Source organism: Capricornis sumatraensis, chromosome 21, assembly GCF_032405125.1.
Source record: "Capricornis sumatraensis isolate serow.1 chromosome 21, serow.2, whole genome shotgun sequence".
Classification (NCBI taxonomy): domain Eukaryota; kingdom Metazoa; phylum Chordata; class Mammalia; order Artiodactyla; family Bovidae; genus Capricornis; species Capricornis sumatraensis.
Genome location: NC_091089.1, coordinates 28,001,288 through 28,028,644, shown reverse-complemented (window position 1 = coordinate 28,028,644; position 27,357 = coordinate 28,001,288). Strand labels below are relative to the sequence as shown.

At 35.8% G+C, this 27,357-nt stretch overlaps 1 protein-coding gene, 1 non-coding gene and 1 pseudogene across 2 annotated transcripts in view; 1 reads left to right on the top strand and 2 right to left on the bottom strand.

The window, feature by feature from the left end:
* The window catches only part of TRAPPC8 (trafficking protein particle complex subunit 8), an 85,298-nt gene that overhangs the window by 55,271 nt on the left and 2,670 nt on the right, over positions 1–27,357 (bottom strand). The window contains exons 2-9 of the mRNA XM_068993630.1: positions 23,328–23,522; positions 13,248–13,337; positions 11,817–11,991; positions 9,501–9,654; positions 5,654–5,747; positions 4,764–5,020; positions 4,311–4,426; positions 3,467–3,617 (exon numbers count right to left, since the gene is read on the bottom strand). Of these exons, the coding sequence (XP_068849731.1) occupies positions 3,467–3,617; positions 4,311–4,426; positions 4,764–5,020; positions 5,654–5,747; positions 9,501–9,654; positions 11,817–11,991; positions 13,248–13,337; positions 23,328–23,522 (1,232 nt within the window). The remainder of the gene's footprint in view (positions 1–3,466; positions 3,618–4,310; positions 4,427–4,763; positions 5,021–5,653; positions 5,748–9,500; positions 9,655–11,816; positions 11,992–13,247; positions 13,338–23,327; positions 23,523–27,357) is intronic.
* On the top strand, positions 1,906–2,289 carry LOC138097551 (small ubiquitin-related modifier 2 pseudogene; annotated as a pseudogene).
* On the bottom strand, positions 18,107–18,179 carry TRNAE-UUC (transfer RNA glutamic acid (anticodon UUC)). The gene has a single exon. It is a non-coding gene; the product is annotated as a tRNA-Glu (tRNA).

Genomic DNA, 27,357 nt, shown 5'->3' with positions numbered 1-27,357 from the left:
CTCCTGCACTGCAGGCAGATTCTTAACCATCTGAGCCACCAGGGAAGCCCCACATATTGTATAATACTATATAAAAATACATTATATTTGCTACATATGCACTATATATACTACATACAAACACACACACACACACACACACACACATACATACACCAATAAAAGTGTACTAAGGAAAAAATCCTGTAAGAAAAATAGGCTTCGAATTCTAAGTCACTTTCTAATTTAATTCTACAAGAAATCACTAGTCAATATACATACAAGCTAACAATTTCTAAGAATACAATGAGAACATTCAGAATGATCACCCCCAAGAAACTGTATGATCTTCAATAATCAACCATTAAATCATTTCTTACAGTATACAGTAATGGGTTAACACATTTTACAAAGACTTTAGTCAAGAACTGGAATGACCTCCTTAACCTTCAGCTGTTATGACAAATTAAACTACAAAATAAACTGTATTTCTCCAAAAAATTTTTTTTGGTTTTCTGTGATGTACCTTTTAACTTTATAGTTAAAAATAATTAAGTATCTTAATTTTCATCAAAAAGGACAGGCAGTATAGTTTGTGATCAATTATCTATTATGTGAATGGTAAATAGGAAGGTGGTATCAGTACAAACAGAATTTTTATTCATTCAAAAATAGTTTTTCTTAGGCAAGGGGATCAAAAATAGCAAATATAGACTTATAACCTTCAGCAAGAAAGGAAAAAGCTCTCAACTTAGCTGTTGCCCAAGCAGGAACTTTTGTAATCTGTGCTTTAAGAAAATAAAAAATGAATGCCTACTCCTTGTATGTGTGTGACTGGGGAGCAGGGGGCGTCTCTCTAGCGATGTATACTCCCAGCCTTGCACAGCTCTTGCTCAAGGCAGGCTGCACTTCTTTCCATGCTTACGTTCACGACAATTCCACTGGTTACGAGTTCTTTTCCCCACTCCAGGGTTCACAAACTGGTTTTGTGTACTTTTTTTATTTCTTGGGATAACTTCCACCATGCTAAGCTGCCTCACACGACATCTTATTCTCTGGTTACAAAGATACATAGCTTTTATGAGGACTCTACCAGATCAATTTTTCTCTAAGGCTTATGATTTTTAGGGTAATTATAGACTACAATGATTTTTAGGTGTGCATATGTTATAGTAGCTATGCCTTTACTTTCCAGTGTTCAATTACTTTTCCTTCATATGCCTCTACTAATATGCTCAATATGCCACTAATTTGCCTCCATCTAAATGGTTTAAATGCAGTATTAATCAGATTGTAGACAGAAATGAAAAAGCTTAAATACGATAAAATCATACAAATTTTGTGCCATAAGATTTTTCCAAACTTTCAATTTGCAGATACATTATGCACAATTTTGAAATTATGAATTTATGTTATAAAGTATTGATGAAATAACATTTAAGTGTTTGTGATTTTCTATTAGCTTATGTTAGTTAACCACAGACTACAGGCTGTCTAGCCAAGGACAATCCATATACTTTTTCAAATACTTTTATTCATCAACATTTTCAGTTCTTAAAGGTTTTTTAAAAGTTAGATGACTTTTTTACTTTAGCTTTACTTTTTAAAATTACTATCTTATTTTTAAAGATACAATATTAAAATAAATGCAAAATAGATGGCAGTTATTAAACAGGTTATCTACATGGTAATTATCAATGAAGTAGAGTCTTATGTATTTCTATTCTTCACACTGATGTTTATAGCTTACATGTTTTTAAGAAGACTACACAGGCACGCAGAGTGGGGAAGGGAGCACATGACTTGTGCTCTTTGCCTCTGCCACCACTGCCGCCGCCTCCTCCTGCCACTCGCTCATATGCCCCTTTGGTGTGGACCTGGCACCGCTTTTTTGAAGCAACAGCTGAGGAGACTCCTGCACATGCCATGGCCAATGAAAAGCCCAAGGTAGAAGTCAAGACTGAGAATGATGATCCTCGTCATGTGAAGGGGGCAGGACAGAAGGGCTCTGTTGCGCAGTTTAAGATCAAGAGGCACACGCCACTTAGTAAACTAATGGAAGCCTACTGTGAACAACAGGCTTTGTCAAGGAGCCAGACCAGATTCCCATTTGTCTGGATGCCAATCAATGAAACAGACACACCTGCACAGTTGGAAATGGAGGCTGAAGATACAACTGATGTGTTCCAGTGGAAGACAAGAGGTTTCTACCAAAGAGGGAACCTGCTACTTAACTCCAGAATTCTGTTCCTCCAGACCAAGAAGACATTCTCAGTTAGAATGCTGCAATTTGGTTCCACCACATCCTGACTACTGCTGTACAGTTTCTCTGTTCTTTCCTTTTCCCCTTCCCCATTCTTTAACTGAACATAAAGTAACTGGTGTCTGTGCACAAGCACGTTGCATTATTTTTTAAATCAAATGGCCAATGGTATGCTTTGTTCAACATTGAATGAAGATGAGATGGGGAAAAATACTGGTTCTCTGAAAATATCCCTTTCCCTTTTCTCCATTAGTAGCATGCTCTTTCAGCTCATATTTTTATATTCCAGCAACTCACTTTGTTCTAATAAAAAAAGAACATAAAAATCCTTGCATACCTTATCCAATTGGAAAATTTTAATGTTTTTCATTTATCATTTAAAACCAAGAACAATTTTATAACTTTTCTATATGTAGCTGTTACATGCAGGGCAATCTGTCCTTATGTGGGATAAATTACCCTAAAAGAAATGAATCCTAGTTTCCCTTTAAGTCATGTGTCCTGTTGTTTAAATAGACTATGTAGAAAGTAACCATGCTAGTTTACTCTTTTCTAAGCACAGAAAGTAGATTACAAACATATTTATGACAACTTTTCAAATACAGTAAAAGTTTATACGGCAGCACAGAAAATACTTTCTGAAACACCTAGGTTTTATATCAATTACAAAACTAACATTGCCAATGCCTATTGACAGCCTAAATATAAGGTAGTGTGCCAGACACTTTACAAACCTAGTACCTCATCTAACCATATTTAGGATTCACATTCCACAGATGAGAAAACTAAGGCTTAGAGATGTTCAGTAACTTGCCTAAGATGAAAGTTTGTCACACACCAAAATACAAGTTCTTAACCAATAAATGGTCTTAGATCAGAAAAAAACATTTTGAACAATTTTAAAACATTTTTCAAAACATAAAAAAGAATCCTCTAAAAAAGAGACGTTCTTATACTGGGACTACAGTACAAACTATAATTCAAATTAAATAGAAAGTATTAATCAAATCTAAGAAACTCTCATGTATGACCATGTTTGAAGATACTAATTTAATAGAAATCCATCAGGTTATCATCAATTAATTCAAAATCTATAAAGCATTATGTGCTCCCTGAGTACAACTTTATCCCTAGGGAAAATTCTGCTTGCCATTTCATGAAGAAAAATTTCTAAGTCATTCATGGTAGCAGGAACAAGAAATTATAGTACTACAGAATACCAACCAAGGCACCAGCTGCATAAAGCATTGCTTGATCATTAAGAAAATCTTTCTTTGCAGTATGATAGCAACTGTACGCCAAATCATAGTGCTGCACCAAAAAGCACAGGTCAGCCATTTTCCTGATCTGAAGCTCTGGCGCTTCTGGTGGATACCTGTAGATACAAAACAAAAAATGGAATTCAGAATCTATGATCGCTAAGCCATTAAATATTACAAAATGTCTAAAAAGATGCCCAATTGTCCAAAACATACGAAAACCTGATCCTGTCTTATAAAAATTCTACCTCCAAGGAGGTCGAATTTCTCAGATATCTGGAAACAGATTGTTACATCTGTATCTATATAATTTATGTCCCTATATTGAGAATTTCTCAGCAGAAGGCAAGCACTTTCTCCATGGTCAAATTAGGAAGCAAATGATCAATTCCAGGTGACTCACCTTTATGTAGTCAAAAAAAAAAAAATCTAAAATGAATTTTATTTTCCCTTAAAACCAGATTTTAGAGAAAATTTCTAAATACATGCTATGTCTTAGAATTACTAGACCTCAGTACTTTAATAAAGAAGAGTTATCAATGAATACCTAATCCAACTCATCTTCTTAAGGAAAACAGACCCAATAATGTGACCTCCCTGTGATCTTATTTATTTTTAGATATCAATTACTTATAGGTTTTTTTAAAATTTGATATAACTTATTTATGGTCACAATTCTTATCTACTGGAGTTTTGACCAAACTGAAACTAAGAAACTAGAGATACAGACATTTTTTGCAGAACATCATTAGTTAAACATTAATCAGAGTTAAATACAGGAAAACTAAAAACAGTAATATTTTACTCACAGCAATCCAGATGTATTTTTTAGCTCGTTAACACTCTTTTCTGGAACTTTACTGCCACTAAACCATTTTTTAGTTGCAGAAAATAGAGATCGACTCAAACCTTTTCTTGATATTAGCTAAGAAAACAAATGAAATATGTTGACAAACATGAGTTTAGTTTTCTTTATTTACATAGAAAAGAAAAAAGTCTAAATAACTAAAAAGTTTTAAGAGTAAGCAAATGTGCACTTTAATAACAATGATTTAAAGAAAATTATCCAAAATCCCTAATAAAAATAAATAAGCCTCTTCTAGGATTTACTAGAATTTCATCACTGATAATAAGTTAATAAATACTAATATTGGTCTATTTTAAAAATAAAAACATACACTCTTAAACTTATACTACTATATTCCCAAGTTTACTATTTCCTGAAATTTTAAAAAATACTAATGCAAATAATTAAATCTTACCTGATCATTTAACTGCCGAATCGTTTTCTCTATATGTGGCAAAAGGCCCCGAAATGTGAACTCTTGTATAAACTGTCGAATTCTATCATGATCAGTAAGGGTTAAACATGCACCATGAATAATTCCAGCATTTGCTTTCTTTGTTTCGTGTAATGATGAAGTGGATTTTACATGATCTGGGCCATCAATGCTATTAGAAGAGTCACTGGAGGGGTCCAATTGAAGTGGGTGAGCTCTAAAGTTATTTGGTAAGCCATCTACTGAAAAACAAATCTTTCTTTTACCCAGAAAGCAACAGAAAATTGCGGCATTACTACTATACTGCTAAAGAAAAGAAACAGTATTGGAACCCTTTCTCTTACTGTATGTCTTAGAAGTCTAAGACAATAGCATTCAAATCTCCCCCTAAAATCAGTACTTGGGTTAATACTTATTACACGTAATAGAAAATTTTTAATTCATGTAAATAAATGAAGAAAAATAGTGTTAAATACAAAAATTATTTTTAAATAGCACTAACAATGAGAAAAATTATAGCAAAAATTTTAAAGCTATCACTATCCAAATTGTTATTTAAAATACAAAAATAAAACTCTCAAAATCACGTGAACAGGGGATTAATTAATGCTACATATCATACTGTCCCTTGCTCTCTACCAAAAAAATTTTTATGAAGTTTGACTTATTACTCTTATAAAACAAATTTTTAAATCTCAAAAAACATCAACTCAAATAACTCAATAAAATCTTCAAAGGAAAAGCTAATCTGACCATTATCTCTTTTCACTATGAAAATTTCCCCCATCTTTTACATATAAAGATTAGCATGCTTTAACAAGAGTGCTATTTTCGATCAAAAGACCCAAACTTAAGAGAAAGTATATCAAGACCTTTGACTTCGTTATCTAATCCATCCAATGAAAACAAGTTACTATCAGAATTCTTATTGGAAGTTATAGTACAAGGGCCATCTTCATATGATTCCTATCAAAATAAAATATAAAAAATATTAATAGTTATACTTAATCATATTTAAGATATCACCAAATTTATCAACTACAGTAAACCTCATTTTTTTTGCTACAGCAAAAAATGTCTAATTCTCCAAATTCTTAACTTCTTCCATGTATCATATTCTATCACTTAAATCCACACCTACTATATCCTTATATTGTTTCACATGCACACTACCCTAATTCTTCTGAATTCAAGTTACTTCTATCTCAGTTTATCTATTTATATGTGATATGCATATGCCTATATGAATCCCTGTATATGCAACTATGTAAGGAATAATGGCAAGAAAGATGGACTACTGGAGGGGTTAAAAAAGGATGGTATGGAATCCCCTGGCTCATGGATGTAGTATTAATAGGCTGGAGTGCATTCTGAATACACAGAAGTTTTGGGAAAATATCCAATGCAATGCTTACTTGTACAAAGGGTATTGGTTTCAGCCACCAAAACAACTTTAAAAAATGTCCAGACTACTCCATGAGCCCACTAATATCATGAGGTATTATTCTGAGTGCCAGACTTTGAGAAAAATATATAACCTAGAACTTAATAAGGTGAAGGTGATCAGGACAAGAAATTGACTAAAAACAACATTTAAGAAAGAGCGGCAAAATGGTATATTTAGCCTAGAAAAATATTTCAAAAAGACATGAGAGTTATGTTCTATATTTTGAAAGTCATTTTAACGAAAAACTGACATGATCCCTATAGGATTGAGTATAAGCTTGATCCTCAAGCTGCTTAAACATAGAGCAGGTTACCTAAAAACACAGTAAGTACTTTCAATAGATGAGGTCACTCATAGATTTAAAGGAAATTAAAGCATCACGACCTAACAGAAGAAGAAGATACTAAGAAGAGGTGGCAAGAATACACGGAAGAACTGTACAAAAAAATATCTTCACAACCCGGATAATCACTATGGTGTGATCACTCATCTAGAGCCAGAAATCCTGGAACGTGAAGTCCAGTGGGCCTTAGAAAGCATCACTACGAACAAAGCTAGTGGAGGTGATGGAATTCCAGTGGAGCTGTTTCAAATCCTGAAAGATGATGCTGTGGAAGTGCTGCACTCAATATGCCAGCACATTTGGAAAACTCAGCAGTGGCCACAAGACTGGAAAAGGTCACTTTTCATTCCAATCCCAAAGAAAGGCAATCCCAAAGAATGCTCAAATTACCGCACAACTGCACTCATCTCACACGCTAGTAAAGTCATGCTCAAAATTCTCCAAGCCAGGCTACAACAATACATGAACTGTGAATTTCCTGATGTTCAAGCTGGTTTTAGAAAAGGCAGAGGAATCAGAGATCAAATTGCCAACAGCTGCTGGATCACGGAAAAAGCAAGAGAGTTCCAGAAAAACATCTATTTCTGCTTTATTGACTATGCCAAAACCTTTGACTGTGTGGATCACAATAAACTGTGGAAAATTCTGAAAGAGATGGGAATACCAGACCACCTGACCTGTCTCCTGAGAAACCTGTATGCAAGTCAGGAAGCAACAGTTAGAACTGGACATGGAACAACAGACTCGTTCCAAATAGGAAAAGGAGTACGTCAAGGCTGTATATTGTCACCCTGCTTATTTAACTTACATGCAGAGTATATCATGAGAAATGCTGGGCTGGAAGAAACACAAGCTGGAATCAAGATTGCCAGGAGAAATATCAATAACCTCAGATATGCAGATGACACCATCCTTATGGCAGAAAGTATAGAGGAACTAAAAAGCCTCTTGATGAAAGTGAAAGAGGAGAGTGAAAAAGTTGGCTTAAAGCTCAACATTCAGAAAACAAAGATCATGGCATCCGGTCCCATCACTTCATGGGAAACAGATGGGGAAACAGTGGAAACAGTGTCAGACTTTATTTTTTTGGGCTCTAAAATCACTGCAGATGGTGACTGCAGCCATGAAATTAAAAGACGCTTACTCCTTGGAAGAAAAGTTATGACCAACCTAGATAGTATATTCAAAAGCAGAGACATTACTTTACCAACTAAGGTCCGTCTAGTCATGGCTATGGTTTTTCCAGTAGTGTTGTATGGATGTGAGAGTTGGACTGTGAAGAAGGATGAGCACCGAAGAATTGATGCTTTTGCACTGTGGTATTGGAGAAGACTCTTGAGAGTCCCTTGGACTGCAAGGAGATCCAACCAGTCCATTCTGAAGGAGATCAGCCCTGGGATTTCTTTGGAGGGAATGATGCTAAAGCTGAAACTCCAATACTTTGGCCACCTCATGAGAAGAGTTGACTCATTGGAAACGACTTTGATGCTGGGAGGGATTGGGGGCAGGAGGAGAAGGGGACGACAGAGGATGAGATGGCTGGATGGCATCACGGACTCGATGTACGTGAATCTGAGTGAACTCCGGGAGTTGGTGATGGACACGGAGGCCTGGCGTGTTGTGATTCATGGGGTCTCAAAGAGTCGGACACGACTGAGCGACTGAACTGAACTGAAAGCATCACGACAACGACTGGATCTGACAACCTTTAAACTATCCTCCAATCCTGGACTTCTAGAATTCTAAGCTGTAGAATATCTATAACTCTGTCTTCTGTTAAAAGTTCTCCAACTGCACAATTTGACCTATTATGTTCTCTTTCCCAACCTTAGGTGGTTAGATTTTAAACCGAGTATTTCAATAATATTCCTATTTTGAGTATGGCCCTGAAACACTATTTAAAGCTCTTCTACCTCCAACTGGTTCTTTTTCTCTTCAGACATTTTTCCCCAGCATTATAAAATTAAAGTGAGTAAAATTGGATTTAAAATTTAATATATAAACAGATTAAACTATTTCTATTAGAACATCAAAATGTACATACTTTCTAATTCATATTTTTAAATAGTATCACATAAAGTATATAATGCAGCTTAATTATACAAAATATATTTTCCATTTACTTTGGAAATCTTCCTTCTAAACAAAAAATAGTCAACTCTTGATTACCTGAACTAAGCGTATAACCTGGCATTCGACTAGTACCAAGTGGCATAAAATTCTATGTTAAAAGTTGGACAGAACGTGAAACTTTACACCCACCACACACCAGCCAACAGACAGCAATTAACATTAGTCTAGAAATCAACATTAGAAAAGTTGATTAGGAAGAAACAAAACTTCCTGGAAATTCAAAAGAAAAGGAAATCAAAGGAAAGTTAGGGAAAAAAGCCCACCCACCTAAAAAGTGTGAGCTCCAAAAGGTGGCCATAAGAACAGCATGTTGAAAATGAAGGAAGGCAACCCCCAGAGCATGTGGATAATAAAGAATTGACTGTAAGCATTCATAATGAATTTAATGTGCAAGCCAAAAATTCTATTATCTACGTGTTTAGTCAATCTAATTCAATTCTTAAGGTATAATTCACTTTTCATCTTTTTTTTGCCACAGCATGCGCCTTGTGGGATCTTAGTTCCCCACTCAGTGGAGGCGCAGAGTCTTAACCACTGGACTGTCAGGGAAGTCTCCACTTTTCTTTCAAGATAACAATTAACACTGATATTTATACCTGAAAGGTATACAAAGAAGGGATTACTGCAGTTAAAAACAGCTTTTGAAACATTAAGAGCTCACATAGTAGTGGATCAAAACTAGCCAGATTCCATAAAATAACTATTAGTAATTCTACAAATTCTACAGTGATGCCATTAGCCATAAAACTGAAATATAGCTTTTGTGGTTTGCTTCATTGTTGTTTTTTACATATACCTGGTTTTGAATACTATTTTTCTGGAGATACTGACTCCAAGGATCTGGTATCTGTTCATCTGATGCTCGATTAGATGTTCGAGAATTAATTTTAAGTAGATAGCAACCCTGAGTTCCATATTTCTGTTTCATTTCTTCATAAATTGACTCAGCTCTAAAATAAAAAATGGAAATGTTTGTAGCCAACAAAGACAGGATCTTAGACAATAATAGATATTAAAATAATACAAAAACCATGAAAAACTATAGTTCCCAAAAAAGACATTAGAAGTAGCATAATTTTAAAAATTACAACAAAGTTCATGATTCTAACTGAAGTTTAGCTAGCTTGGTTATCACCTTAAAGTACAGTTACCAAAGTACGTCTCATGGAATAAATTTTGCAAAAATACCCATGTTATTAAAAAAGAAAGTTTCAGTGGTCAAACTAGTTTGGGGAACTACAGTAATCAAGCCAACCAGTTTCTTTGCAGCAGACCACCTCTGAGTCTTCCATTTGCTACTGTGTATAGTGAATTTCCAAAGAGTGGCTTCAAACTTATAAATCAGAAACTCAACTATGTGGACTAGCCTTCAGGAAATACAACTTTGGGAAATTCTGCCTTAGATAACAGATAACTTACCAAAAAATATAATTGCTAAAATAGATAACTGTAGCATCCGCCCCCAAAAATCATCTTTTACTGCTACAGTTTAGCCTTCCCTAAGCAGTCTCCAAAGAAAACAGTTTAGAAGAAGAAGGGAAAAAAAAAAAAAGAAAACACAAGAAAAGCAGTCAAAATACTTATTATATAAAAATCCAACTTTTTTGCTAAGTTTATTATCAGCTGGACCCATAAGCTAATCTCAAATGCAACAAAAAGCAGGTGATTTCCTTACTTTTAGTTAACTAGACTTGCTAGTTGGTAAGAGATAAGATAATTCAAATAAGTCAGCCTAAGAATCATTCTAATGGAAATGAAATTTTGGTACATAGAACTAACCTAATTAGGTTTTCTCCCTAAACTCATCAGCTATCTGGTGTCAAAAAACATGTGGATATAGCCCATTCAAATGCAGATACTAATACTATACAAATAACAAACCTAACGAATAATTAAATCTTATTACACACTGTAAAATTAAGGCTGGTTAAGTAAAACAGTTATAAATTTGTATAAACACATAAAGTATATGTGTGTGTATATTTACTCACATACAATAAACTAAACATCTACTTGCTTTACCAATGACACTTAAGCATAAGAACCACTGATCTAATACTTTAATTACCACTTAAATATCCACGTTATAACCATTTAATATGGAAGGTATCCATATTCAAACGACTGAAACTAATAAAAGCCAGTTCAAATTATTTCTATTTATAAAATACACTTTATCCAAGAGGTTACAGATTATTTATGATATCAAAAAAATTATAAAGGTTAGTAATCCTCAGAACAATTCTTTGGTTTTATCAAGAAAACTTTATTTTAAAACGATGGCATGTGCTCAGGACAAGGACAAAAACAATTATTTAACTGCATATTCTAAACAACATTGACGTAACAGAATAACAGTTTGAAACAAAAGATTAATTTTGATCAATATCTTGAACCAAAAATCAAAATAAACTGCAAAGCAGGAAAAAGTCTTAATGCATTTATTTTTAACCTTTTTTGGACATTTAAGTTTCCCTCTTAACTAAAAAGTATCAGGTGTCCCATCTTCTCCCCAGTCTGCACTGGCCAGAAAAAGCCACAAAAGTAAAACTGTTTCAATATTATCTTTTTCCAAGAACTCATCGTTAACGATAAGTTATTCTCTTATCCCAAATAAAAGGACTATGGTAAATCACTAACAAAGAACATTAAAGGGGACATAAGAAATAAGTGGATGTTTTTTTGAGACTGTGAAAAACATCAAGTTTAAAAATATAAAGTGATAAGAGTGAAGAGTGAAAAAAGAAGTGCCTATAAACCAGGAAACGAAAAGTTACAGGAAAACCAGGAAAGGGACAAGAGAAAAAAATGAGCAATAATAATATACAAAGTAAGATACAGCTAAGAAATACAGCTAAGATCTATAAATATAAAATGGCAAGTGCTCGTAAACAAAGATTAATAGACACATACACTGAAGGAAAAGTTTGGATAAGCATATGAAATAAAATGATGTAGCTGCTGAATATAACTTCAAATAAAAGATCAAGCTAATTTATTAATAAACTCTTGCTTTCTTAGATGAAAAATATATCAAAAACTTAAGCCATGTCAAAATTAATGTTAACTCATTTGACAGGAAATATTTTAAAATTAAAAAAAATAAACTTACTTCTGTTCATCTCCTGCACTTACATCATGTAAAAGTACATAATATTTAAGTGTATTTGGTATAAACCATTTGGGGTAGGAATAGTCATTATTGTGCTGAATTCGATGTTGTTCTTGTGACAATTTTGAAAACTGTTCCACAGGTTCAGCTTCACCAGAGGATGCCACCAACATACCTTGTAAACCACATTAAGGTAATTATCACTTATCATTTAATAGTAACTATTATCCTGTTAAAATAAACTGCAAGCATGCGTGCACACTCAGTAGTGTCCAATTCTTTGCAACCCGCCAGGTTCCTCTGTCCATGAGATTTCCCAGGCAAGAATACTGGAGTGGGATGCCATTTCCTTCTCCAGAGTAATCTTTCCGACTCAAAGGTCGAACCTGTGTCTCTTGCATCTCCTGAACTGGGAGGTGGATTCTTTACCACTGTGCCATCTAGGAAGTCCAATAATTAATATTATTCTTTAAAAATAAATTTAGGGAGGTATTTTATAAGCTAAAACAAACAAAATCTGATTTTTACAGTTTTTCCTGCAAGCATAAAATAATTTCTTCGACATTTCTAAGTAATTCAAGATTCTAAGTACTAAAGATATCTTGTTGACAGCTGTTTAGATCACTTATATATACAATTAGGAAATCCATGAAAATAAAAATGGACAATATGAAAACTGTTCAACTATCAACATAGTGAAAACTTCTGTTGAGTCTTGATCCTCTCCATTCCATCTCAGTGAAATTTCATACTCTGTCCCTTTCTCAACTTTTCTCTGTAACCACGTTAAAAAAAATCAAAGTCACAACTGTGAAAGGAGGTTAACAGCTATAAAACATGTTACTAAAGGGTGGAAAGCTGTTTCTAAATCTGAGCTTTTGCATAAGCAGTTAATTTTGAAAGCAAAAGGGTTAGTCGCTCAGTTGTGTCCCACTCTTTTGAGACCCCACAGACTGTAGCTCGCCAGGCTCCTCTGGCCACGGAATTCTCCAGGCAACAATACTGGAGTGGGTAGCCATTCCCTTCTCCATGGGATTTGCCTGATCCAGGGATCAAACCTGGGTCTCTTGCATTGCAGGCAGATTCTTCAGTATCTGAACCACCAGGGAATTTTGAGACAATTAGCAAAAGCAGTTAACACTGACAGTTTACATTTTTTCTTTCTAAAATAGCTTAAAAACATATTAAGCATGAAATGTGCAAGTTGGATGACAAAAACTAGGCAGGCTCTTAGTATTCTTATTTTTTAATCAAAACTTAGCTCTACCAGTCTTGAATCTAGGATGCCATTTAACAAGGACAACAAGAAAATCTGAAGCATATCAATAAAAAATAATTTTTACATCCTCTCAACAATTTTGCGTTTATGTAACTCTTTCTGAGATTAGTAACTTCCACATATTTTAAGAGAACATAAAAGTCAAAGGATACATGCTAAATAGTGGTTCAGAAATTCATGATCTGACGCCGGCATCGACTGAAGAAAGGTCTCTCTGTAAGACTCAAACCATGGCGTAGTAGCTAAAATTAATAAAGAAAAAGTTTAAACTGTTCAGTAGAATTAGTTTACAACAGACCACATTTCAAGTTCATATTCCTGAAAGGTATAAAACATCATTTCTAGCAATAAACAAGCATTTTTCACATGTGCTTTAATTAATATATATATATTGATATACATACATGAGCCATACACACAAATATATTCATAGATGGCAGTACATGTACTTGCAAAAATAAAACTGACCTATTCCCAACCTACACAATGATACCACAGTTTATTTATTAATGCTTTCAATATTACCTATGTGAACAACCAGATTTTAGAACTACAGTTTTCCCTTCCACTAGTCACACTGTTAGAAGTAGCTCTTTCTCATAAATGGCATTATTTCTGAACAGCAGTCCTCAACCAAGAGCAATCATGACCCCCAGGAAACATCTGGCACTGTCTGGTGATACTGTGAGTTGTCACAAATAGGAACAAGGAGGTGTGCTACTGGCATCTAGGGAAACAGGTCAGGAACGATGGAATAATGAGAACATCCTACACTTAGGAAAACAGGATTAACAATACCCCACACACACCCCTCTCCAACACCAGCAAAGAATTATCTCGCTCAAAACAACAGTGGTGAGGCTGACAAACCTTACTTTATAATTTGATTACTCGAGTAAGATAGCAACTAAACCTCTCCAAATGGAATTTCAAAACAGGCTTACCTCACAATCAAATACAAAGACGTGTATTTTTACTTTTTGTATACATGTATGTGATGTGATTCTTAAAATGTCAAATCTTTCTCACTCCATGCTAAGCATTTTACATTACAACTATTCTAACTTGTTAAAAACTTGCATTTTCTTAAACTTGGTCATTTCATTAGGTTTAATCTAAATCACAGTTTTACTAAAAGGACACTATTCCTAGTTACTTATGTTCACTATAAAACCTTATGTACTTTTTGTTTTATTCTTAGACTCACTGAAAGCATAGCAAGTATATTTTCTGTTTACACTGTAATACACATTAAACTGGGAAGGGTGAAATAATAAACTATTCATCTTAACCAAGCAGCATATCCAACCCAGTATCATATATACAAAAAAACTTTAATTCCAACAAATGGATTATGAGAATAACCCACATATTGTTTAGGAGGATTAGTACTACAAAAATTTCATGTTTTCTTGCTGCAGAAGAGGAAAAACATTCCCAGAAATAGTACTATATATATACACACACACACATACATACATACACGAAAAGTGGCATAATTGGAGAATGACACAGACTAGTCTGTTACAACAGGAAACCAATTTTCTTACTAACCAATAAACATATCTTTCCCCTAAATCAGTCAAAATGAGTCTCTACCTTGAAAATTCGTTTTTATTTTCACTCAGTACCAATGAAGAGAAAATAAAATATAAATAATAATGAAAAATTTGGTTAGATAAGAAATCACCACAGATGGTGGGAGAAATGACCTTATCAACTTTATTTTTCTATTTCCCTTGTTGCTTCAACCATGCTTAAATTTAACAAATAACAGGTAAGTTGTAGACATATGACAAGGGGTCTGTTTCACAGTGGGTTGGGGAGTTCTGAATAAACAAATTAGGCCTTCCAAAATAGCTATTCATTGCAACATTTCCTGTAATAAAAGACTAGAAAAAGCACGTGTCCACCAGGAGGGGACTGGTTAAGTAAACTGTGGTACACACACTGGATGTGCTATGGAGTTTTAAGAGAAAGGGGAAAATCTCCACATGATTACTATGAAGTGCCTCCAGGATATATTAAGTGAAAAAAGACAACAGCAGAAAAGAATGCAATTTTGTGAAAGAAAGGAAAAAAGAAAGAGAGCCACAGGTGTATTAGTTTACTGTGTCAAAGAGAAATGACAGAATGAATCTAACAAATGCCACCATGTGTAAGACAAAAAAGAGATGAGAAAGGGGAAGGGCTCAAAGAGAAGCTAGGCCTCTGTGAATACACCTTCTTTTATAGTTTTGACTCTGCAACTGTATGTTCCAGATAACAAGACCTAACAAAAAAATGAATCAAAAACAAAAAAAAGCATGCATACACATGTAGGAGTTCTTAAACTAAAATAATACTTTCTAAATACTGGTACAAGAAAACACTGGGTACTCAACAAAGAATATAGAAACAAAGGAAAATTTTCTAAATATATACGGCAGAAGTGGGTTTTATCCTTCAAGTGGGTCACATTCAGGTTGATGAGGTAACTTTTTCCTTCAGCCACATGCTTCCTTGAAGGGCTAACTGACTAGGGCATAGTTCTCTTTCTGCTTTTTCAAGCAACATTTTTGCAGAACGTAGCAGGAAAAAAGGTGTTTGGTTTTTTTAATGTTAACATAAGACTAACATTTAGTGACACTTCTCATCCCTTAAAAATTCTCTTATACATGTTTTCGGATGAAATTAGTATTTTGCTCACATTCCTTTCCCTCTCTACATGTTCTTTGTTTGGAACTGAAACAGCAACCATGATATCCTACCAGTTAAAGTTTCTCTATGTAGAATGTACTCTTCCCCTGGTAAGAAAGGAAAGAAGGCAGCCAAGAAGTAAAAAAAAAAATGTAATGCTCTATCCTCCACTCTACAAAAGGCAGCCCTCTCTCTCTATCCCCATTTCTTCTTTGTTCCCTTCTTAGTGCCAGTAACTTGGCAAACAGAGTTGTGTGTGGATGCTTAGTCGTGTCCAGCTCTTTGCAACCCCATAGACTGTAGCCCACCAGGCCCTTCTGTCCACAGAATTTCCTAGGCAAGAATACTGAAATGAGTTGCCATTTCCTACTCCAGGGGATCTTCCGGATACAGGAATTGAATCCGTGTCTCTTGCATCTCGTGCACTGGCAGGTGGATTCTTTACTAATGTGCCACCTGGGAAGCCGAAGTTATTAGTGTTCAAATACATATCTAACAAGGGCTGCAGGCAGTGAGATAGACCTACAGCAACTCTGGTCTTCTTTCTATTGAAACCAAATACTATCATCAGTGATCCCAAACCTGCAAGTGAAAAAGACTGGCTACCCTAAACATTACCCGTAAATCACATATTTTCCCTCTCTAATCATTCACAAACGTTGAAAGTACCAGAAAACCACTACTCAGACTAAAGAAAAAGGCACTAAGAAATATTACAAATTCCACATAATGTTGGCACTTAAGACTTTAACTTTTGATAAACAGTAGTCGCAAAATAATATCTTCCCGAATGAAAATATTCAAGTAAGGGAAAGAAATATGATAATTAGATGTATAATTATGTAATTCAATAAGAGCCTCAAGTCAAAAATACTTAACACTTATAACAGTGATTATCAAAATATATGGTTTAATTCAGAAGACTTCAACAAAAGCTCCAAAAAACTAAAACCAGAACTTTTATATAAAATTTATAAGCATTTTGCAAATCAAATAATCTTAAATAATATGAAGAGCTAAGAAATACTAACCTTGCATTTTAACAACACCCTTGAGAACTATCCTTGAAGAGACTATTTCTAATCAAGTGTTTTCTAAAAAAAAAATCAGCAAAAATCAAAGTATTCTAAAGAGGTGAAAGCCATGATTACTTATGCCCAATAATTAAATTTCTCATACACCAGATTTTTTTAAAAAACAGATCATTCTTTTTTGAAACTATATTCCTTTTAACCCTCAGTATATCAAGAAAAATAGTCATTGCATTTACTATCTGGATTTAATTGACGCCTGATATTTTATTGTATTTCTAATTCATTTCGTAAATTATTCACAGAATTAAGAATAAAACCTAAACAAGCTTTTTATAAATTTTAATAAAGCAATCTCAAATTGTATTCCATCTATTTCCAGTTTCAAATATATGTGCCTCAATCAGGCAATGTTTTTTGAATATCCATCAACTACTATGCACAAACCTAGAACACATTCACAGTGTAAATACTGATTCCAGATTTAAACACATGTCTAACAACTTCTATTTTATGATTATTTCTGGTTTTTCTTGCACAGCCAAGGTGCAACATTTTGGAAAAACGTGATGGCTCAAAATTTTGCTGAAAACAAAAAGGTCATTTTATTTTTCTCCATCACTGCAAAGCATTTTCATTCTTTAGACTTCTAAACAGCAAACACAATGATTAAGTTAATGAATTTTCATTTCTACATCATCTGATTCCTTCCAATTACCTTCATACACATGCCTGACACTAACAAACCATATTAAGTAAATTTACACAAACATCATAAAAGATGAAAGAATATGGTCACATGTCCTTTAACAAAATGGAATGGTCTAGGTTAGCATTTCAAAATATTATATGAAGTCCTACCTGTTAAATTAAGTCCTTCCTGTTAAATTGGGTGAAATACTATATTTTCTTTTTGTTTTTAGAAATACATTGCTCATTCATCAACTCTTGAGTTTGAAGACAACTGTCCTAGATACTGTCATCTGAAGACTCAAAAGACTAGGATTTCTATATATGATCAATTTCACCACTGTCATCAGAGTCCAATAAGGGAAGTAACCACTAGCCATATGCGGCTCTTGGGCACTTGAAATGTGGCTTGTCTGAATTGAGGTGTGCTGTTAAGTATAAAATACACATAAAATTTTGAAGATAATACAAAAGAAATTTTCCATTGATTACATTTGAAATGGTAATATTTAGGTTAAAATTAAACATATTATTAAAATTAATTTCACTCATTTCTTTCTACATTCTTTTTTTCCCCCTCTCTTGGCAATGTGACAGTCTGTGAGATCTAGTTCCCTGACCAAGGATTGAACTTGGGTCCCCTGGCGGTGAAAGCACAAAGTCCTACCACTGGGCCACCAGGGAATTTCCTATTCTTACATTCCTTATTGTAGCTACAGAACATGGAAAATAACCTAAGTGGCTCATTTATTTCTACTAGACAGCATTAGTCTGAACTGCCATATGTCACTGCATTCATCTTCTAATTTGTCTAGTAACGGTGAAAAATTGTATATTCCACTGTCAATTTTCTTTTCTTTGTCAAAATGGACTAAAAATCCCCAAGTCTCAGCTGTGTTCAATGGAGGAAAAAAAAAAAGATAAAGATGACGACTATGAAGATGTTGTCTCCAAACTTCTTTCATAACTTCCTGAAAGAAGATTTAGAACTTAGGGCAATACAAAATTTCAAACTGAAGGATGATATAACAGTGATTTTGTTCACTATTGCATCATCCTAGAGAATTTCATTATTTCTGGACTTTCTCATAGTTCAAAGTAACTGGTATTGATAAACAATTCCCAGGACGAAAAACAGAAAAATACTTCAAGATACTAGAAAAATAAGAACAATAATTTCCTATTTGGCACTACCCACATTTTAAATAATAACCACTTTTTTAAAGGGTTCTTCATGCTTTTAAGTAAAAATCTTTGGAAAGACATTAAAGAATATTTAAACAATCTCCTAAAACACTGTTTACACTTCACTATTCACTGAAGTCTCATGGTATCTTACAGAGTATTAGTAGTTAACATAAAGGCAATCAGAAAAAAAGTATACTACATACTGAAAAAGGGTGGAAAATATGTTCTTCCTTCTTACCAAAACAAGGTGCAGCCCAAATTATACTTTTCAAGGTCAATGCCTGAGTTTAGCAGATAATACTGTAAATCAAGAGTAAATACAATAGGTAATAGATAAGAGATTACGAAAGTTATCTCCGTTTTAGAAAAATTAAACAGACGTGTTAACTGAAACAAATACAAAAAAGTAGTAGTTGAGTGGAAAAAAAAGTAATAGACAAGGAGTAGATTGTGAACAATCTGGAAAACTGAGACCACCAGAGGAAATACCTGTATATAATGAGGATTCTTTCAATTCCATCATTATGTCTCTCCAATTACTGTATGAAGGAACTCTAGCTTTAATTGACCAATCTTATGAAGAAACTGCACTGTGAAAGCTAGGCTTATGAGTGAAGTATCTAACATGTATTTCATAAACAGAATGAGTGAAAAGTATGATGATTCACATTAATGGTAAAACTAGAGTATTTCTAGACAAAGAATTAATCCTACTTAAAATGGATAAAACCACTCAAATCTCCGAAGAGTATTATTCTAACAGAATTTTATTAAAATGAATTCAGTACTTCATCATCTCACATTCTCAAATCTCCAGAGTATTATTCTAACATAATTTTATTAAAATAAATTCAGTACTTCAGCATCTCACATTCTCAGTCTTCAAGACCAACAAAACAATAAAGCTACAGGGAAGTGCCTTAAGTAGCAGAGAAAGAAGCTAAAGAAACTGTTTTCTTCTGAAGCTTGTCCTAACCACTTGAGATTCTTTTTTAAAGTCTGCCTACTCAGATGGTAAAGCGTCTGCCTGCAGTGCAGGAGACCCGGGTTAGATCCCTAGGTCGGGAAGATCCCCTAGAGAAGGAAATGGCAACCCCCTCCAGTACTCTTGCCTGGAGAATCCTATGGATGGAGGAACCTGGTAGCTTACAGTCCATGGGGTCGCAAAGAGTCGGACATGACTGAGTGATTTCACTTCACTAAGGAGTTTCAGACATTCATTCCTCAAAAATTTTACCTTCCAAAACATAAATCTTTTTTTAGGAAAATACTGGAGATGTCCTTTACCAAATCAATGAAATATACCTAAAGATATGAATGAGAGGCTACAGAGAAGGGGAGGAAATCTCCAGGATGGCAGCTGTGGAGCAGGTCTTGGAGTGTAGCCAAACCATGACAGAGTAGAACAGTGTTTGAAACTTCCATTTCATTATATTCCCTCTCCCCTCCAACCCCTTAACCCCGCCTGGTAAACTTTTTAAAATATTCTAACTGTTCCTTCCGGAGAAGGCAATGGCACCCCACTCCAGTACTCTTGCCTGGAAAATCCCAGGGACGGAGGAGCCTGGTGGGCTGCAGTCCATGGGGTCACTATGAGTCGGACACGACTGAGCGACTTTTCACATCTCACTTTCATGCATTGGAGAAGGAAATGGCAACCCACTCCAAGTGTTCTTGCCTGGAGAATCCCAGGGACGGGGGAGCCTGGTGGGCTACCGTCTATGGGGTCGCACAGAGTCAGACATGACTGAAGCGACTTAGCAGCAGCAGCAACTGTTCCTTCTCCCCACAGAATGCTGCTGCTGCTGCTAAGTCGCTTCAGTCGTGTCGGACTCTGTGCAGCCCCAGAGATGGCAGCCCATCAGGCTCCCCCGTCCCTGGGATTCTCCAGGCAAGAACACTGGAGTGGATGTATCCATTAATGTACTGTGATCCTTTGGAGAGCCACAAATCATTGTAGTATGTACTTTTTGTCCCCCAAGTTTTCACCCCCTTGAAGGATACTTATCATTCCCTATTGAGAATGTGTGGAGTAGAAAGAGAGAAGACATTAGGAAGGTCTTAATAAATGTATTATCTCATAAATTAATCTATCAAGGGGAAAATCTTACTGGGAGGCTATTGGAAGTTTGAGAAACTAGCAAAAAATACGAAGAACTCTGGGCAAGTTGTTTTTTAAAAGGTGATTAACTAAATCCTGAAAAAAACAAAATGCTGTATAAAAATGAACTGAAAGCCCAATATTTGGCTCAGCAGTGAAGAAGTGAATACTTAGTATTGCCAACAGTGAGTATTAACCAAAAATTATAAAAAACCACATTAGGGAGATGGAAGAAGGGGTGTACTTAAGCTAAATCTTCATCAATTATGAGAAATCAATAAATAATAATTTTAATTAAGCCATGCTGCTGCTGCTAAGTCACTTCAGTCGTGTCCAACTCTGTGCGACCCCATAGACGGCAGCCCACAGGCTCCCCCATCCCTGGGATTCTCCAGGCAAGAACACTGGAGTGGGTTGCCATTTCCTTCTCCAATGCATGAAAGTGAAAAGTTAAAGTGAAGTCGCTCAGTCGTGTCCAACTCTAGCAACCCCATGGACTGCAGGCCAGCAGGCTCCTCCGCCCATGGGATTTTCCAGGCAAGAGTACCAGAGTGGGGTGCTATTGCCATAAACAACCACATAAAAATATTACTTAGAAACACAAAATGAATACCAGAGAAAACCACTAAAAGTTGGTGGGGCAGGGGTACAGAGAGCAGATTACTGTTGCTTTTTTCTCTTAAGTCTTTTCAGCATTATCTCTGTATTGGGCTTCCCTGGTGGCTCAGACAGTAAAGATTCTGCATGTAATGCGGCAGACAGAGAGATGAGAGTTCAGTCTCTGGGTTGGGAAGATCCCCTGGAGAAAGAAATGGCAAGTCACTCCAGTATTCTGGCCTGGAAAATTCCACGGACAGAGGAGCCTGGACGACTGACTGACACTTTTGCTTTTTTTCTGTGCAGGTATCACTTTAATAAATTTTTTTAAAATAAAAGGTATATGAGCTTTGGAGGTCAGGAAACTATCTGCACTATAAAAAAAGATAATTTTGAAAAAATATGATAGTTTATTCCTCTCTCTGTGCCCCTCAGCACTCTGGCATATTAGATATGCTATATCTCTATTATAATGTATTTTAAGATACTATAAATTAGAATGTCTCCTAATTATTGATCAGGTTATGAAGTTACAAATAGCATCTTATCTCAGTGCAAAGCATAATAGTAAGAAATCAATAAATATTTGTTGCATGAGTAATAAAAATGTTAAAGTCCCTATAAAACAGAATCACAGGATTAAAGGTCTAGAAGAGGCCTTAAGAAGTAATCTAGTCAAATTCTCTCATCTTCAGAGAACAGAACTGATTCTGAGTAAGTAACTTATTCAGATTATCCAACTAACTATAACTAACCCTGGCAGTGGTAATATAAAAACCTGGACACTCTGGCATTAGATTCAGTGCCTTTCACACTTCAAATTTCTACTGATGAGAGAAATAATTCAAACTCCATCACTTTCTCCCAAAAATATGCAAATCTCGCCTCAAGAAAATAAGTTATGCCAGGAACTGCTTAAAGTACATATCCTGAAATGGATTCCTTTGATTTAAAGATAATCAAAATTTTCTAAACTTAATCTTATCAAGGTAACTTATCTTGTTGGAATTAAAATGACATAGAAAACAAGAAAAATTGTTAATTTTTAAACAAAGTAAATCTACAAATATTTTTAACTATACAAGTGCAACCAAGTAACTTCATGATCTAAAACATACCTCTTAATTTCTCTTTGTATGTTTCAACTATGCAATTAGGAGGCATTAATATAATAGATGATAAGTTACACTGATCTGAGATGATTATTAGGTAGCTAAAACAGCCTAATTAGATGATGTATGGAGCATGCAGGAGCTAAGTTCCCAGCCCAAGGATCAAACTCATGCCTCTCTGCAGTGGAAGCTGGAGTCCTAACCACTGGACCACCAGAAAATTCCTAGATGACGTACTTTTCATCTTTGCCATCTAAAAATCTATCCTATGTCCCCCCATCAAGTCTTTTCTACACTGGCAAAGAGTCACACCAAATACTGCTAACTCACTTTTACATATTCTTACCTAGTTTCACCTAACAATTTTATTATGAAAACATTTACGAGTCACATCAGATTAGGATAAGTATTTATTTACATATTATAAACATTTCCTCTATTTAACACTAAGCAAGATAAAAGATACAATAAAACAATGCTTTTACATAATCATTGTATTACTAATGTCACAAAAGAATAGTTTTGTCTACTGTTGGTTCTTTCATTCAAGAAATATTATGCACATGTTCTAGGCATTAACTTTACAAGTAGAACTACAAAAAATTTTTTCATTATGAAAAAGTGAAATCACATATTTCGTAGTTATTTGAATGGCTGCCTGCTTACTCGATTGCAATCTCCTAAAAAGCAAGGACTTATCTTCCACATTGTATTCTCAGGCTTGAGCACTCAGCAAGTACTTAAGTGTGTGTTGAATGATTTCCAAGTTACAGAATTACCTTTTCTAACAAAAGAAATAACATTAAAAAAATAATAATAAACCTTATTACATACCACTGAGGTTGAGGTCATAATCTCCTGCCGTTATCACATTAGCTACTAATCCTTCTGCAGGCTGACTGCCAGAAACCACATCATTCAAGAGTTTCCGAATGGCTCCAGGCTGAGGTGGTTGGGTGGTAATGTTGCTTACAGCTATCTTCAAGTTTTTAATTACGTGAAGCTGATTATTGGGATCTCTCATATGAACTTAAAAAAAGAAAAAAAAACTTGAAATTAATTCTACACAAAGTATAACAAGCCAACAATTATAATGACAATTAAAAAGAAAAAAACTTGGGTTAATGATTTACAAAGGATGCTCAATTTGGAAATCAGAAATTCCAAGTGTAACAAGTCTTCCAAAATACAACTGACTTACAGTGTGCTACAGTCCACAGGGTCCCAAAGAGGACTTAGCAAAGGAACAACACAACATTCCATTACACACCAAAGGGCTAGCTAGACAGTCTACCCTTCCTCTCCAGTAACGCTACTGCTCACAGCTACTCTACCATAGGTCTTTTCCTTCCTTACCTTTGGAATTGACAGGGAGGGTGTCTCAGGTGGCCAGTGGTAAAGAATCCACCAGCAGGTAAAGAACTCCTGCCAATGCAGGAGACAAAAGAGATGTGGGTTCAATCCTGGGTTGAGAATATCCCCTGGAGGAGGGAGGGCATGGCAACCCATTCCAGTATTCATGCCTGGAGAATCCCCATAGACAGAGAAGCCTGGCGGGCAACAGTCCACAGGGTCACAGTTGGACATGACTGAAGCGACTGACCACGCAGCACATAACCACCCTCCACATGGTGGTGGTTCAGTTGCTAAGTTGGTTCCGACTTAGACGGCCAGGCTTCTCTGTCCATGGGGTTTTCCAGGCATGAATACTGGCTGCTGCTGCTACTAAGTCGCTTCAGTCAGGTCCGACTCTGTGCGACCCCATAGACGGCAGCCCACCAGGCTCCTCTATGGGATTCTCCAGGCAAGAACACTGGAATGGGTTGCCATCTCCTTTTCCAGGGGATCTTTCCAACCTAGGGATCAAACCCCCATCTCCTGCTTGGCAGGCAGATTCTGTACCACTAAGCCACCTGGGAAGCCCAACCACCATCCATACCAAATCTCTTGATTCTCACTTTACCTTAAAGCTGGTCCAAGGCAGTGTGAGATCTATGGTATCAAAACTGAAAATCAGGGAAGAAAAGGCATTAAATGCTGCACGCCGGGTTCCTCTGGTTCCCTGACAGAGATGCCTGCATTCTCGGCCCCTGTTCTACTATCATAAAGATCAATGCCCACTCTAGTGTGGGATGCTGATAGTAGGTGATGCTGTACACATATCCTAACAGGAGGTATACGAGAACTCTATTTTCCGCTCAATTCTGCTGTGAATCTAATACGGCTCTAAACAACAAAGTCTAGTAAAAAGGAAGAAAACAAAAATCAGTGCCCATAGTCCTTCTCCTAACCTAATCAATACCTCCGGTCTCCTCCCTACTACAGGCCTTGTCTCGGTCTAGATGATTTATAACCAGGGCTCAGAGCTTCAAGGCCAGGCAAGAGGTTCTCAGGCAACTGTAGTAAGACAGGGCTCATGGTGCACAGTAGGAAATGTAAGTATATTTTTTTCTTATAATCAGATAAGATGATTAGCTTCCATGGTAGCACTAGAAGCAATTTATTGTATAGATTAAGGATCCAAATCCTGGAATCGGACTTTACTTAAAATACTAACCCACTACTTTTAACTGGGTTATCCTAAACAACTTTTAACCTTTTCCATGCTTTATTTTTTTTCTTCACCTATAACATATGAAGGAAATAACCTACTTCACAGGGTTATTTTAAGAATTTAGATGAGATATTGTTAGAAGACATAGTAAGTGCAAAGGACTCAGCACAGGCCTAACACACGAGTAGGTAGTTAGGATGGTGGCAGCACACAGAACATCTTCTGTTTCAAGTATGTCATGAGTCATCATACACCAACACAGGGCAATTCTTAGAAAACTGACTTTGCGTACCTACCCACTAAAAAATGACATTTCCTCCTAATGGGACATGCTTTTTAGTAAACGTTTAAGTTCAGGTCCGCCTACGTCTTAAATAAAGTTACATCCATTAAAAACTCTCTTCCTAAATTTCCAGTGTATTCTCTCAGCTGACGTCTAAATTTTCAATTAAAAAATATCAGACAAAAAGCTTTTAAAAATACTACATACGACATGAATATGTGTACTTGTAAAACTAAATATATGTACAGAAAGTATACACACAAATTCCATTATAATGATTACCTATGGTAAAAGCAGGAAAGAAGTGGGACTAAGGAAGGGTAAAAAGGTGAATTCAACTTCGTTTCTTAAAGCAAAGAAAAAGATACAAAGCAAATATGACAAGATTCGCTGGCTCTAGGTAGTGGCGAGCTGGATGCTTCTTGCATTCTTCTGCACTCATCTGTAATTGCTTGTTTTCTAAATGATTTAAATAAACAAACTCCTTAATTAAACTTCTCAGCTGGTCTATGAAACAGAGAAACCAAAAAACATCAAAATACTATGATACATTTCTGGTATTTTTAGGATACAAGCAGTTTCCTTCAAGTTGATCCCTAATTGTCAAATAATATAAGCAACTATTATGTATATTAAACCTCTCTTAAAATTTTAAATTGACTCTGGTATTCTTAAGTGTTAACACAAAAAAAGTTATTCTACTAAGAGTTGTGTCTTATATTCAGAATGGGTCATTAGTTATTGGGTAATCTTATCAATAATCCAGAAATGAGTCAATGTGTGGCAGCCAGCCTCTGAAATGGCACCTGATGATCTGATATTTCCCAGTATATGTTCTCCCACATCCCAGGATGGATATGTGTGACCAATGTTCTTATTGTTTAGTTGCTAGGTCATATCTGATTCTTTTGGGACCCCATGGACTGTAGCCTACCAGGCTCTGCAGTCCATGGGATTTCTCAGGCAAGAATACTGGAGTGGGTTGCCATTTTGTTCGCCAGAGGATCTTCCTGACCCAGGAATCGAATCCGTGTTTCCTGCATTGCAGGTGGATATGTTACTAGAGCCACCTGGGAAGCCCATGTGTGACCACTGGAACACAGCAAAAACTACTGCGGTAAGGTTATAAGAGATAAGGTTACTGAGATAAGGTTTTAAGAGTATGGCTTCCATCTTGGGTTCTCTCTCTGATCACTCCCTCTAGGAGAAACTTACTGCCAGGTTATAAAGACACTCAAGGAACCTCCAGAGAGGCCCATATTGCAGAGAACTGGGGTCTCAGGTCAACACCCAGTGAAGAGGTGAAACAACAACTGTAGGAGTGAGCTTGCAAGTGGATCCTCCAGCCCTAGATGACCACAGTCCCTGCTGACAGCTCCAGGGCAACCTCAAGAGACAATAGTCCAGCTAAGCCACTCCCAGACCCCTGAGAAACTGAGGGATACAAGATGCTTTGGGGGCTTCCCTGGTGGCTCAGTGGTAAAGAATCTGCCTGCCAGTGGAGGAGACACAGGTTCGATCCCTAATCCAGGAAGATCTCATGTGCCACAGAGTAACTGGGCTGGTGTGCCACAACTGTTGAGTGTGTGCCCTAGAGCCCAGGAGCTGTGACTATTGAAGCCTGCGCTGTAACAGCAGTAGCCCCCTGCCACAACTAGAGAAAAGCCCACCCAGCATCCAAGACCCATCACAGCCAAAAATAAGTAAATAAAATTAATTTTTAAAAACGCCTTTAAGGTGCTAAGTTTCAGGGCAATTTATTACATAATAATTGATACGTATACACTGGAGTAGCACAAAATCAGCTTAATAAAGAGAAAGGCAAGAATTAAGAATGATTGACAAAAGCTCTTAAATCACACACAAAAAAATCCAAAAGCTTCAAAATTAAATAATTATATTAAGGCTTTATTAAGATTATAACGTCACAAAAGGTGACTTTATATAGCATATAACATCTCAATTTCTGGGTGAAATTCGGCTCCACCACTGCCTTACTTTTATAGACTGCCACATATAGCTCCTTG